Genomic DNA, 15,109 nt, shown 5'->3' with positions numbered 1-15,109 from the left:
AGTCAGCTAGCCAATGACACAGCACATACATGACTCACAACCTTCTTTGAGGTTTAATGACAGTACTGTAAATTGAATTGTGCTGTATTTGCAGATCCTTTAGAAGGCGGGCAGTAACAGCAGATAATTTGTTACCGTGTTTCAATTTCTCCAACTGCAGGTTAATTCCCAGTTGTGGGTAAATTAACATACAGAACCATTTGTGGTCATCAATTTACCTTGATGGAAAGGCCCAGTGGAAGCAGAGGCAGATGTGGACGAGGTTGCCATAGTAACCACGGAGGAGGGGAGAGGTTTCCCTGAGGAGGTGAGAGACTTGCGGACACCTCTTTGTCCTACTGCATGACTCGCGCCACTGTTCTTCTTATTCTTCACCTCAGACACAGCTTTCCCAGCGTCTGCAGCCAAGCTATCTTTGGAACTGCCACCAGAGTGAGTGGAAGACACTTCCTGAAAGTTAGCGTTGGTGAAACGAGCAGTGCTGTCGTCCAATCGCTTCTGTGAGGTTGCAGGCAGAGATGTGACACCCCCCCCTGAGCTGCTGCTGTTGTAGGTCTGGAGGAGGAAGGTGAGAAGGGATGGAATGATAATGATGAAAAAGTTATGATTGAAAAGAAAGGGAGGACAATGACCATGAGAAGCTCCAGAACATGGATAGAAAATTAGCAAAATAATGCCGGGTGAGAAAGGGAGGACAAATGTCAGCGGGAGGACAGGATGTGAGAGTGATACAGAAGGAGAGCAACAAAATAAATCAAGGTAAAGATAAAAGTCAACCGGCAACTCTTTCTGTAATATTTAACTAACTTAGTAACAATTCAACTACAACAAAGTAGTGAGGAGTGAAGAGTGCCCTCACCTTGTCTGGGACCATGATGTTTGGAAGGATGAGTGAGGGAGACATGTCCATGGAGGTCTTCTTGTGTTTCGGTTTGTGTCTGTCACGCTCCTTGTGTTTCTGAACACAGAACAGAAAAGGAGAAAACTGATGGGTTAAGCTGCTTAATAAACCATACAGGGAGGAGAGAAATAAAGACAGACAAAGAGACAAAACACATTGTGTAATGGATTTTTCTTATTAGAACCATTGGTAAAAATGACAAAAGAAAAAACTAAATATGGTGATATACTGGACCGTATACACAAGTGTTCTGGGGAAGATTACGGCCAAGATGTAGAGAGGAAGAAAGAAAAGAAACAAACATATGAGTTACTAGAATATAAACACAGATGATGGCGTGCGTGTGTGTGTGTGTGTGTGTGTGTGTGTGTGTGTGTGTGTGTGTGTGTGATTGAGAGAAATAGAGGGAGAAATAGGGAGCATTGCATTTCAAAGGCTGAGATGAAAGCTTGGAGATCCACAAACACAAAAGAGAGTGACGGAAGAGAGATAAAAAAAAATGAGGCCGACAGGAATTCAGCTGCAGTTTAGAGCTGAGTGCTTCTAAGTGCTTGGTGCTGAAGCGTATAAGGTCTCATCGTTTCATCCAATCATATCCTCTCTCTTGGACCATCACAGCTCAATTTACACCCTTGCTAACACACACGCTGCTGCCACCCAACTCTCGCACCCCTGAGGTGGCGACTGGGTGCCAGCGCATTTACACCTCACATGCACACCCCACACCCTGACACCTCTCTGCATGTGCGTACAAGCAGACAGGTATACATACACTTTTACATGGACATTCACATGCATGCATACACACACTAAGAGATAGGTGGCGAAAATATGCAGCGATCCAGAGAGACGACATGAGACTCAACATGATTGTGATGCCCCGTGCTATGGCGACTTTCGATACAGCCCCCTCCTCCCCTTAAGGTCTTGCTGAAGAGCAACTGTATGGAGGCTGGTGACAGTTTAGCCAGACTTCCTCTGTAAGTGGCAGTTAACAGACATCACCAGCACCAGTTCAGGAGATAGCAGCTCCACCGTAACCCCTCTGCATTCTGGCTTCCGGTAACTCTATCACTCTGGGGTTACGAGTCATGTTGCATAGTTCTGATCGCATGTGTATTTGTGGGTCTGAAAGAGGTGATTGCAGAAACTCTCTGTCACAGAATTTCCTGTTTATATTTCCAGTTCAGTGTTTTAAGTAGTATAAAATGAATTTTATTCTACAAAGTCTATATTACATCACAAGAAATATTCAAATCAAAGGCTTTATTACGGCTGTGCAAAATGAAGAGAAAACATCCTAAATGTTTTGTGCATAACTTTTTAGATGTTTCCTCCACAGTGCTGACACATCTTTTATCTTTGGATCTTTACTAGAATTGAGAACAGTTCCATTAGGCTGCACAGTGAAGCAAACATTTAGCTTTTTTGTCAGGAGTTAGTTCGATGATCATCAAAACTGGACCAATCTTCTGTTGCTCGACTATACGACTCATCATTTAAACAACAGAGTCTATAAACAGTGGTGCCAAGACAAACAGGATAGCGTGAGGGACTACACAAAGTGAGATCATTAATTCAAACAGAGTGAGTGGAAAGAGGAAAAAGAGAAGTAAATTCTTTGGGATTGCCTTCTTGTTTTTCATTAACATTCCAGAGCTAGGTGTTGATGGACAGAGGGAGCAGAGAGGGTCGGATAACACACACACACAGCCTGTGCACGTGCACACACACAGCATTGGGCGTGGGAAACAACACACACACACAATGCAATCCTGACACACTCTTATCAATCAGGTCAATTGATTACACAGGCAGAGACAATGCCTTTCAGCGTGTCCTTTCCCCTCCTTCTCTGAAGCTGACCATTAGCAGCATCATCATTTGACATGTCTGAGTGGTCTTTAAGACTGCGTGGGGTACATATGATTGGTGGGAGAGGATGAGATTTACCTCCATTTATCAGCAAAATCCCAAACAATGACCAACACAACACTGGGCTGAAATCCTCTCTGTGTAAACTCTTGATCACAGGCCTCTGAACTGAGAAGCTCTTGTGTTTATTTTAGGCATCTTGATTTTTGCATTTTGTCAATAAATCTAAATACAATGTAAATACATGAGGGCTAAATCCATTATTTTCATTATCAATTCATCTGCAGTTTTGTTTTAAATCTATCAACCAATCATTGGGCTTATTCAATGGTAGAGCACAGTAAACAAACAAAACTAACAGTCCAAAATCCCCAAAAAATAGTGAGCAATAAAAAAATTAATCAGAGAAAAGAAGCAGATTCGAGCTGAACACAGTAAAAGCTTCAGCATTTATGCATGATAAAAGACTTCATAATTAATAAATGACCCAAACTGTAGGTGAGTTGGTTAAACTCAATATTCTCTTAACTATATCAAATTGTTAAACATGTGCATTTCAAATGCAACGTGTAGGCCTGCTGTAAAGTTCACAGTGAAGAAATACCAATGCAAACATCTTTTATGACAAATAACAGGTAGGAAAGACAAGGTACTGCCTTTTAATTTGATATAACATGTATTCTAAATGTTTAACAATTCTGCACAATGGCCCGAGGAGTAAAAGCAGAGGCTGCAAACACAGAGGGCACGGGGTGTGTGCAGAAGCGAGGGAAGACAGGGAGGAACAGGAAGTAAGGGGGAAAATAATCCGCCCTGGCCTGGCAGGAATTCCCCTGTGCAGTTTCCTGCAGGATTTCTGACCAGCCATTGTGTGTGTGTGTATAAGCAGTAGATGTGAGTGTGTGTGTTTCCTGCGGGCCTTTCCTAAGCAGCCAGTGTGGGGGTTCTTTTCGCCCCTGCTGTAGTTTCACTGCAGGGTCTAACATGAGGTTGGTATAAATCTGAGCCTCCAAAACACATTACAACTGCATGCACGGATACACGCACATCTGAGCTGGCTGATCTCTGACCCTGGAATGTGGATGGAGAATGTGCGTTTGTGTGTGTATGCAAGAGAGAGAGAGCAGGATAATGCAAATCATGCAGTATTAACAAAAGCCAAGGCAGAGGGGACTGAATCATACGTGGACACACACACAAACACACACACACACACACAAATCCTGAAGCTGGCATTGTCAAACACAATAACCATGTAGACAGAAAGAAATTGGCACAATAAATGCCTAATGTGGATTATACTAATTACTTAATAAAGGGATAAACATTTACTTCTTGTTTATTTTCATTTTTCATACTCTTCTACCAAAAACGAGACTACTGAATAAAAACAGCAGGAAAAAGGAAGTCAAAGCATCAGAAGCAGCATGGCACAGCATCATTAACAAAACACTGAACTGTCTGTACAAACAGGTTTACAAATTCCACCTCATCTCAACAAAACATGAGCGTTTCATTCAGTGGAGTAATTGCACCATTTGGGTGATGTCAAAAAAGCCAACTTCCTCTAAGTTCATAATGGTGCAGCTGACTGAAGGGCCATAATATGCTTTCAAATGCAACTATGCTATTTTCCTTTTTCCTTTTAAAACACTGAAATATTATGGTAACAACTGTGCATATGTTGTTGAAATGTTTGTATTTAATATTAATAAATAATAATAATTTTATAGTAAACAATGCTATATATGTTTTTTAAAAAGATGAAATTGTAACAGTTTATTTAGTTGATGCAGATTTGAAGCATCCCTTTTCTAACCTATCTGGTTTTGCCACAGACAGGAAAAGATTGAGAGTACACATACAAAATAAACATAATTTATTAAGATGGGACAGAGTTTCAATTGACATTCACCCATGTTCAACAACAGCACAGTGGGTGCCCATTTCTTGACCAAGCTTTCCTTTGTTAAAATATTTTTACACTCACACTCACACACACACACACACACACACACACACACACACACACACACACACACACACACACACACACACACACACACAGCACAGCTCATCGTCTCGGTATGTTAAGCACTTGCTTTCACTTGTTTCTTAAATCTGTGTCCCTCAGGACAGACAATGATAATCTTATTCTTCATCTTCGATATTTTGGATTAATAAACTCTTTCTAGTGATCACTAAACAATACTGTGGTGAGAAAGGATGCCTTTTGCTGACCAAACAGAGCATACTGTTGTTGAGAGTTAGGTGGGAAGAATAAATGACACTGAACAGAAAAGTTAACACTCTCTCCACAACAGCTCAACTGTTAAGGGACAGCCATGTCTTGGATTAAGTACATTATATTGGACATTATGGTATCTCTGAGTATTTCCACCAAACCGTTATGCTGAAAATAAGGCTTTACAGGTTGAATTCAACTATGGGCAAAGATGAAAAGTGGAACAGATGACTTGACGCCTCCTGTAAATTCTGATTTTACACAGCCTGTGATTACATGTTCTACTAACAGGCGTGACTGATTAAGTCACACTAATGTAGCATTCATTAGCGGCTGTGATCACTGGTGTGTGTAGGTGGGCTACAGTCATACTAGCATCCTAAAAACAATCCAAATGCAGCTGCTGCTGGGTTTATAAAACCCAATTTCAGGAGTCACTTGGACATCAAATTGAAGGACACCTGTGATTTTAGAGGTCAAGTGAAATCAGGCTGAAAGGCACACGAATGTGTTTCGAGATGGGCCAAACTTCTACTCTCTGAAATGGATGGATACAGGAAAGAACACAATGGCACAACTCTTTTCCTTAAGAAAAGTTTGATTAAGGACATAATAACAAAAGACATAAAATACATTAACTTCAAAACCTTTTAATCTTAACTACAGCACCGAAGCTTTCCTTTGCTTGGGTTTTGTTACTTAAGGAAATGATATAATAGCATAACGCGCCCTGCAAAAATACCAGAAATACACCTAAATAGTTAATCCCATATCACACACAGCTCATTTTCCTTTTTCCTGCATGGTGTCCATAGATCCACAATATGGAACCATCATTAGCAATATAGATTGATCAATAATTTCACTGGATATGTTGGGGTCACAGTCGTGGGTAGGAGGCATAGAGAGGGTAAGATCTGAGGGCTGTCTTACCTTCTTGTCCGTGTCTGGGGGTCTATCCATACACTGAGGGGAAGAGTCACTTAAGCTTTGAGACCTACTACCACGGCCCCTGCTCCTTCGCTAAAAGGTAAAGAGGAACTCCAAGTTACTGGATGAAGTCCACAGAAAAAAAGGCTAAAAATGGACCAAAAAAGGATCTATGATATAAAAAAAGAAAGAAAACTTAAACTAAGAAATTCTAACTGAACTCAAGGATAACTCAAAATTCAAAAACACTCAAAAAACATTATCATGAGCATTGGTTACAAAAGTGATGTTTACATGAGTGAGCCTATTGGTCACTTCTGAGTACAAAATGCATTGTGGCAGTAGGTATAAAAGCAAAAGGATATCTGCACTTCAGAAAAAGCCGTTTCTTTTTTAATTTTCACTGGCCAAATGGAACCATAAGATAAAATCAAGAGTAAAATAATCGCCATTAGTAGACCTGAAAACAACAACAACAACAACAATAAAAACAATCAGGGCCATTTTAAAACTCCTTTAACACAGATCTAACGAGGCGCTCTTAGACACCAATGATGAGCCTTGCCTATTGATCTCAGCACAAGCCTTATTGCCCTTACTCACAGTATCTGCTGCCATGGTGATAAACAAGTACATCTTCAACTTGTACCCATATTACTTCAATGCACAGATGATCAAGGCAGTGTTTTTGGGGGGATTTCATGTAATACTCAGAGACAACCCAGGTGCACCAGTAATTTAAATCAACTTAGTTCACTGTCTGAATCATAAAACAGGCTCTCATCTTTCAAAGCCTACATTTGGATTTCCACACATATATACAGAGTTCACAATTTACTGCTCCTGCTGAATGCAACAAGGTTTTGCATTTACTGTTAATACCACAAACACCCAGACCAGACAATTGGAAATGTTCAGCCAATACATCTATGGGTGAATTTCCACTGTGTAGAATTTATTTTTAAGGTCTTGATGATACCACCAAAGACAAATTTCACTATAGTCCAGACTAAACAAGTATAATCTAAGTTCAAAATTAGATTGGCTACTGACTGTGTCCAGTCAAATGCCATATGTTGCTAACACAGCGTAAACATCCATCAAGTGGTATTTTATGAAACCCACTCTGCTAACAGCATTGCTTTCTCTGTCATTGATTACCTCTTGTACATCCCTGCCATCCATACAATCCCAGCTTAATGACATTATGCCCCAGCATCCAAAGCCATTCATACACGATCAATAAAACAGCATGAGTCTTTCCATCAGCATTTGTTAACATTGCAAAATGTCATCTGTGTGTGTGTGTGTGTGTGTGTGTGTGTGTTGATACTGTGAAGCCTGTCCTATGTTGGCATCTTACCTACATACAGTGGCAAGAAAAAGTGTGTTATACACTTTTGAAATTGTGTGATTTTCTGCATTCATTTGTCACACAACATGATCTGATCTTCATTTAAGTCAAGAGTATCAATAAATACGATGTGTCGAAAATAACAACAGAAAGTAAATTGTGATTTTTCTTGTCTTTATTGAGAACTATAAAAACGCATAGTGATAGTAGAAAGTGTATGAGTATGTGAAGCCTTTAAATTAATAAATGGTTGGTCTGGGCCCTGACTTGGACTCTCCAAAAGGCGGATTTTGTTTTTCTGAAGCCATTCTGTTGTGTGTTTTGGATCATTGTCCTGTAGCATCACTCAACTTCTACAGAGTTTCAGCTGATGTACAGACATTCTCACATTATGCTCAAGAATTCTTTGATACACTTGAGAATTCATCTTCCCCTCAATGACTGCAAGCAGGCCAAACCCTGATGCATCAAATCAGGCCCAAATAGTAAGTAGCATTTACCTTTGTGGTGTCCTGCCATAGACACCCTGCTTGTTCAGTGTTTTACCTACTGTAGACTCATGAACAAAGATGTTAGCCAGTTCTAATGATGCCTTCAAATCTATTGTTGTCTCTCGGGGTTGTTTCTTTACCTCACTGATGAGTTTTTTTTTTTGTGCTCCCATTTCATCATTTTGACTGGCTGCCCACTTATTGGTAAAGTAGCCTCAGTCCCAGTTGTAATTCTCCATTTGTAAATTGTTTACCTAATTGTAGACTGGTGAATGTTTAAAGTCTTTGAAATCATATTGTAACCTTTTCCAGCTTTGTGTAAATCATTCAATTCTTGATCATAGATCCTCTGAAAACTCCATTTGGCGAGGCTCACATGAGCACATTCTCCATGTGCAGAACAAACTCAAAAGGTTTGAGTAGTTTTAGTCAGTCAAAGTAGCTCTAGTCCACACCTCCACATCTGCATCCACATACCTTTTGTAGGAGCATTATGAGGTTTTTATGGTTGTTCTCAAAGACATGAAAGCTGAGAATTTATTTTGTGTTATTTTAGGAACATCCTATTTGTTAATACTCTTGACTTAGATGAAGATCAGATCACATTTTATGACAAATTAATGCAGAAAACCATGAAATTCCAAAACGTTCACATACTTTTTCTTGCCACTGTATGTTGTGATAACTATTGAGAGATTGGATCCAAATGTGGAACACAACATATAATTTCTTCAGTGAATGTGTTTATTGAAAACCCTTCCTCTCTGTATATAGTTGCATTTTGGGGTTTTCGTGTCTGTTTTGTATGACTAAGCTACGATTGTACAGTAATCTATAATTTAGGAAAGAACGTAAACTGCAGGTTATGCTCATTTAAAAATTATATTTACCCCGCTTTGTAGTACTACATTGCCTAGAAAAAGAGTATAAAAGTCTCTAAGTTGCTAACCTAACTATTAAAAATTACTCTTTTACTCCACTGCATTTATTTTAACATTATCAGTTACTAGTTTTTTTTTTTTTAAGTTTTAGATTTTTGCTGATGTATCATTTATGAATTATCCTCCTGTCCCATTAGGTGGTTAAAAATCTGCCCAACTTTGATCGGCTGCTGTTTTGTTCCCCAGTCTGTAGGTAACAAAAACATTTCAGTCCAATTTTTTACCTTTAAGAATTTGTCAACTAACTAATCTGGACTAGACTAGAGCAGCACCAAATTCTACATTGTTTAAAATACACTGTTGTCTTAGCAAAGTACTTTTACTCTTGTACTTTAGGCAACTTTAGTACATGTACTTGTATAGTAGCAAAACAATGAAAGGATTCTACAACTGGTAGTGGAGGGTTTTTCTGATCCAACACTTGCACTTTTATGTGCACTTTGTCGAGTTAGTGTACTTTACACACCCCTGTAAATAATAAAGGCAAACATTAAAGAACAAGTCACAGAAATTGATCTCTAAAATGTTATTTTCTCAAAATATCTGAAATAAAGAAGAAACTATTTGGCTCTCATTAGTCCTGTTTGACTCTACAGTAAAAACTGACTCATCTAACCCAGTCCAGCATCTGCAAACCCAACCCAATAAACTCAGTGGAAAAACACACAAGGAAGCACTGGGGGAAATGGACAAGAGATTAGAAGGATCACAAATGGAGAAGGAATAAGAGTTGATGGAGGATAGAGGACAGGTGAAAGAGACACAAGCGCAAGGGGGATAGATGGATCAGTCCAGTCAAAGAGGAAGCAGATGGAGGAGAAAAAGAAGGAAGGAGAGAGGGCAGGGGGTGAGCAGAGGCAGGAAGATGGCTGAAAGAGGGAGAGGGCAGAGCAGGAATGAGAAACTGACTAGGGAGGAAAGGTTGTAAAAAAGATGCAGAGGGTGAGGAAATAGAGTAATATTGAGGCACGGACAGGGTTGAGAGAGAACAGACAGAGGAAAGAGATGAGACAAGAAGTAATGACAGAGCATCTCTGTGCCAAGCTGTACACAAGATGAAAGGTATGTCCCACTGTGTTAAACCGATATGCGTGTGTTACATCAAAATAGCCTTCTCTGCTTATAGTTAGTGGGGGTATAGTTAACATCCAAACTGTTAAAAGACACACAATACTTAAGACACTCATGCATAATATATAAAGTATACAATGAAACAGAGTAAACTCCTGGTGAATATCACCAAAACATTAATTAGCCAAATTAAACAATAAAAGGTTCCCCATTTAAAAACACAGGCAACAAAGGAAATGTAGCTGAGATTTTGTTGATTAGATGCTCCAGTATTGTACAACTGAGTGGGGAGATATTCTCCTCTTTGCTATGTTGCTCTACATCCTGCTTGGGAAATTCACCAGAGGTGTTCTATTAGATTCAAGTCACTTGGTCATTTGTTTTCACTTTTTTTCTACTTTAAAAACATTTGTATGAGTTTTACATTCCGCTTGTGATCATTTTTTCCTCTTCTGCTGAGCATCTTAACACTGGCAGTCACATTTTTATTTTCTGTTTGTGTAAACGAAATCCACGTTCACAGTGACTGCTCAAAGCTATGCTAAACAAGCTGGACCCAATCTGATCCAAACTATTTATTTTAGTTACATCTGACCAAAAATGTGCTGCCAGTATTCATCATGCTTCTTTTTTCTTCTGCAATGTTTAATCTTAAGACTCACAATATGTTTTTTCTTCATTTCCTACCATGTGGAGCCATAGAGCATTTAACACACTGCAGGATAAAACTGTGAAAGCTCACGTTCATGTATAACCTCTTAATGATCAGCCTTGATTGGACATAACAAATGTTATATTATTATCACAGTGATCACAGATAAGCTGATTTTTGTTGCACTGATCACAGGCATTCTTTGTTCTTTTGTTGCACTGAGATAGTACTAAAGATCTGTATTGTCAGTGTTGTATATCTAATCTATTTGCTTTTAAAATGTCTAAATAAGATCTAATACCCAACACTTCCACAAAACAGAATTTTGTGAGATTTGATTCATTTTAAATTTTAGTGATATTGTGTAGGGGTGTACTCAGTGCTCAGAGTCAACATACATGCTTACAATAGGATAAAAGGAGAAACTTACCAGTTTGCTGTGGTGGTACTTGCAATATCCACAGTATTTAACATTGTCTGCATCCGATCCTTGTTCTTCACATAACAACCCTGCAAACTGGGCACTGTGGCAGAGAGAAGTATGAAAAAATTAAAGGGATCATCTTTAGTTTTGTTTTGTTATACCAACAGGAGCAGAAACCTACCTTAACCTAGTCTGCATTAACATTAGAGCTTTTGCACGGCACAACTTTTAAACTACTGCATGCCATTCACCTAATGTGACTGCTCACAGTAGAAGCAACAAATTGTGAATTGTTAAAATAATAAATATTTCTGATAAGTCAGGAAGTCTATTTCATGCTTTAAACAATGAAACACTTGAAAGGTATTGGTATTTTAATATCCGATGTATTTCTGAAGTTTTGCTATTAAAACCTACAGCGTATCAAACGTAAGTGTCTATCTGTCAGTCTGAGTGAGGAACTGAAGAAACAATCTCTTTCTTTGTGTAATGAGGTTAATGTGAAGTGAATGAGTCTCACCATGTGACATGGAAGGCCTGCCTGCAGCCATGTTTGTTGCAGGTCATACAGGCTCCAGTGGCTGCTTTGCTCTCTCTACCCTGGTCCTCACAGATATAACATGTCTACACACAGTTAAGACAAAAACAACATTTTAATTCCAGATTAATTCCTTGTGATGGTTACAAAACAAAAAGTAAATTTTCCATTGGGATGAATAAAGTATCTATCTATCTACCTTATTGTAGCGCTCATGTGGTACAGACTGAAGTACTATGGGCTCCATTGTCGATACATTGGCAAATTCCACCTCGGGTATGTAAAGAGCACAAACCACGTGTGCCCAGCCTGCAAAGACACAGAAGAAAGATTAAACTCTGCAAACACACAAACCAGACATCATCCCCCACACATACGAGATTGAACTGGGGTTTGTGGAGTCGCAGTAAAGTATCATAAAGTATTAGCTAAATAATATTTTTTAAAAGTGCGTAAAGGGTTTAATAGCCACTAATTGTATTGTATTTGCTAATGACAAATTTTACCAGTGTGCTACAGTAAAATTGTATATGTATATAACTCCACACACGACCAACAGAATTTTATCAGCTGGGTTAAAGAAAAAAAAAACAAAACCACATTTTTCTGTACATTCTTCACAATTGTAACTCATCACATCACAGACTTAAAATGTAAAGAACACAGACTTTGCTAAGCTTCTGTGTTTGATCCTGTTTAAATTGGTAGTAACACAGTCTTTTGAATTCTGGTGAGGAATAACCAAACCAAGACCAATACACCTGCATCATACATCATCTCCTGTGTTTCTATCTGCAAGATGTTCATAAAAGATAAAATCTAGTGCAGTTTTGATGAATGCTCACATCTAGATATTACCTCGTACGTTTTATGACCTCTTTGTGAGAGCTGGAAAAGATAAGTCTGCATGTGTGGTGAAACACAGAACTAATTGAAAACCCTTTGTATGTGTTCTCCAGCATTTGACTTATTGCGTACAAACCAAAACACTGGATTGTGCAGCTGAAATGGCCTACACTTTCCATGTGTAATTCTTCTTTAGTGCAAACCAAACACAGCCTACAAATGGTCTGTGCCCATCATTAATATAACAAATAGCAGTTTCGGTTACATTCACATATAAACAAAAAGAGTAACACCTCCACGCTGACTCTATAACACAGAATATTTTAACTAGACAAACCCAGACAGATCTTTGTCAGGTCATGTATTTACATAAACATAAATTAAGTTCAACTTTTACATTGTGAACAGCAAATGTCTTAATTTGTAGATTGGTAGTTATTCTATCTAAATAGCAGCTTATTGGGCACTAACACACACACACAGCTGCCTGTCACTGGAGACAAACTAGGGGCAGTAGAATGACAGCGGGGTATGGTGGAGTGGCAGCAGAATTGACGACAGGCTGAGGGGGAGTTGGAGGAGGTGAAAGGGAGGTCAAATGGAGGTGGGAGTCTCCTACCACACTGGAGGTGTCTGTTTTTCCCTATAGCGGAAACAAAAACAGGCTTAAACTTACAGTTGAACCCCTGACCTGCCTTTGACCTGGTGAGCAGGACAGGGGGAGGAGGGCAGAGGGCGGGAAAGAGAGGAGGGAGTGGGTATTAAATGAGGGCATGTTGTTGTTTTGAAGTCCCTCCAACAATCTGGAAGAGGCCTATAAAACAGGACTATAAAAGTGGCACAGCCTTCCTTCTCAAACTAAGCATTCACACTTTTACCCCACAAAACCCAACAAAGCATCACTTCACGGACAACCTTTACTCTGAGACATTGTGCTGGAATGAAGTGCTTCTATTTGGCTGATAACCAATACAAAGTGTGCTATGATTTCTAGCAAAAACAACAACAAAGTGTTGTCAATTGTTGATAATGGTTTTATGATCTTCTGTGGTAGACTGGCAAAACCAGGATCCCAACATCAGGCAAAAAGAAAAGGAAGACTAGAAAAACTAACTAGGCTCATGTGATCCTTCATGTGTAATGTAATGAATGAAATGTACAACAAAACCACATCAATCAATCAAATTACTCCTTCTGGTGCCACATAATTATTATTTCTTAGTACTGAGTTGTAGGGAGTGAATTGGTGCCGATTTTCTAGTGTTCCCGTTTCCATCAAAACTCCTTACATATACCGAGACGATGTTTGAACCTTTCCAGCATAAACATTCTTTTAACTTTCTTTGTTTGCTGTTATGCAGTATCTTTAAACTCATATTGTCTCGCTGTCTTCTCTTTCTTGTCTGCATGCTGCACATTAAGATGATGGCTAAAATACCTTTTTACCACTAATCCCTTTGCTCTGCTACATCACTGTTCCACCTGAAATAACAGCAACTACCACACAGATCAACAAGTGGAGAGGAACTGACAGGAGCAGAGAAATGGACAGTAGTGGCATGAGATGGTGAAAGAAAAATGGAAGGGGAAAAAGAGAGAAGCGAGGGGGAGAGAGGGGTCATGGGAAGGGTAAAATAAAAGAGAAAGTAGTAAAACAGTGTGTGTTAGTGTTGTCCTGATGTCTTCCTACAGGCCTGAACACAATCCCACAGCTGTTCTTCTCTCTCTCTCTCTCTCTCTCACACACACACTCTCACACACACACACACAGAGAGAATATTTACAGTCTCCACCGAGCTGACCTCCCAATGAACCCAGCGAGTAGACTCCTCGCAGGCCATGCACTATACCCATCCTGGCCCGCCCCCTCATAAACACACACACACCCACTCACACTCATAAAATATGGACTGGCAAGGACGGTGCAGAGAGACAGCACATACAACAAACAGCAACATAACTCTCCCAGCACGCTCACACCCCTTTAACTTGCCGTTGACATACAACTCATGACAAAATGCACGAGAGGCAAACCACAGGTGTGTTTGAGTGTGTGTAGCTTGAGAGGGATTCTACCTCCGTTGTCTGTCCTCTTGAGGGCTCCATCTTTGTGGGGACACAGCTCACATCTCTGTCGGGAAAAGAAGAAACATCAGGTCAGAAACAACAGGTCAACCTCATCTACTTAGGGTGAGGTAAACACTGAAGCATGGCAAATTGGTTAGCATGTGAGATTAACTACCAAGTTGGGCAGGCTTAGGCACATAGCCAGAAGGTTTCAGGGAAAACACCCTCACTCTGTGACAACTGAGGTCGTTTCCCTCTTCATGCAAGTGTGCATGTATGCATGAGCTAATACAAGTCCTCAGGCAATTAATTCTGCTGCTCCCTTACTCGCCTGACAATTCAGCTTATCCTCAACTCACATAAAACTGCTGTGGCTCATCTCAAGACCATGTTTTACAGAGAGAACAGTGTGTGTGATATACTGTGTGTGTGTGAACAGGACTTTCATGTGTTATAGTTCCATCTTTCATCTAATAATGTTTTTTATGAATGTATGTCATGCTTCGTTCATTGCAGTGATTCCCAACCGTTTGTTTTCCAACTATTCCTGGACTTAAAGTTTCTGATTGGCTGCACACACTCAATCCTAAATAACAACGTCTTCATTTGTTATTTATTTGGCAAATTACAGATTTAAAAAATCTGGATCACTGGTGATCATTTATCTTCCTCCATGATCATACTCTACAGGATGTTATTTGTAACTCTCTTGTGAACAAAATAGGTATCCTGCTAACTTTTGCCTTGTCCCATAAGTGGTCTGCCTATTCTCTG

General features: G+C 39.5%; 1 protein-coding gene across 1 annotated transcript in view; it reads right to left on the bottom strand.

Moving 5' to 3' along the window:
* mllt10 (MLLT10 histone lysine methyltransferase DOT1L cofactor) overlaps positions 1 to 15,109 on the bottom strand; it is a 42,025-nt gene that overhangs the window by 22,424 nt on the left and 4,492 nt on the right. The window contains exons 3-8 of the mRNA XM_026362058.1: positions 14,345 to 14,399; positions 11,622 to 11,731; positions 11,405 to 11,508; positions 10,891 to 10,984; positions 860 to 958; positions 219 to 555 (exon numbers count right to left, since the gene is read on the bottom strand). Of these exons, the coding sequence (XP_026217843.1) occupies positions 219 to 555; positions 860 to 958; positions 10,891 to 10,984; positions 11,405 to 11,508; positions 11,622 to 11,731; positions 14,345 to 14,399 (799 nt within the window). The remainder of the gene's footprint in view (positions 1 to 218; positions 556 to 859; positions 959 to 10,890; positions 10,985 to 11,404; positions 11,509 to 11,621; positions 11,732 to 14,344; positions 14,400 to 15,109) is intronic.

Source organism: Anabas testudineus, chromosome 2 (assembly GCF_900324465.2).
Source record: "Anabas testudineus chromosome 2, fAnaTes1.2, whole genome shotgun sequence".
Taxonomy (NCBI): domain Eukaryota; kingdom Metazoa; phylum Chordata; class Actinopteri; order Anabantiformes; family Anabantidae; genus Anabas; species Anabas testudineus.
The sequence above is the reverse complement of the archived record's forward strand: the minus strand, read 5'-3'. Positions and strand labels throughout refer to the sequence as shown.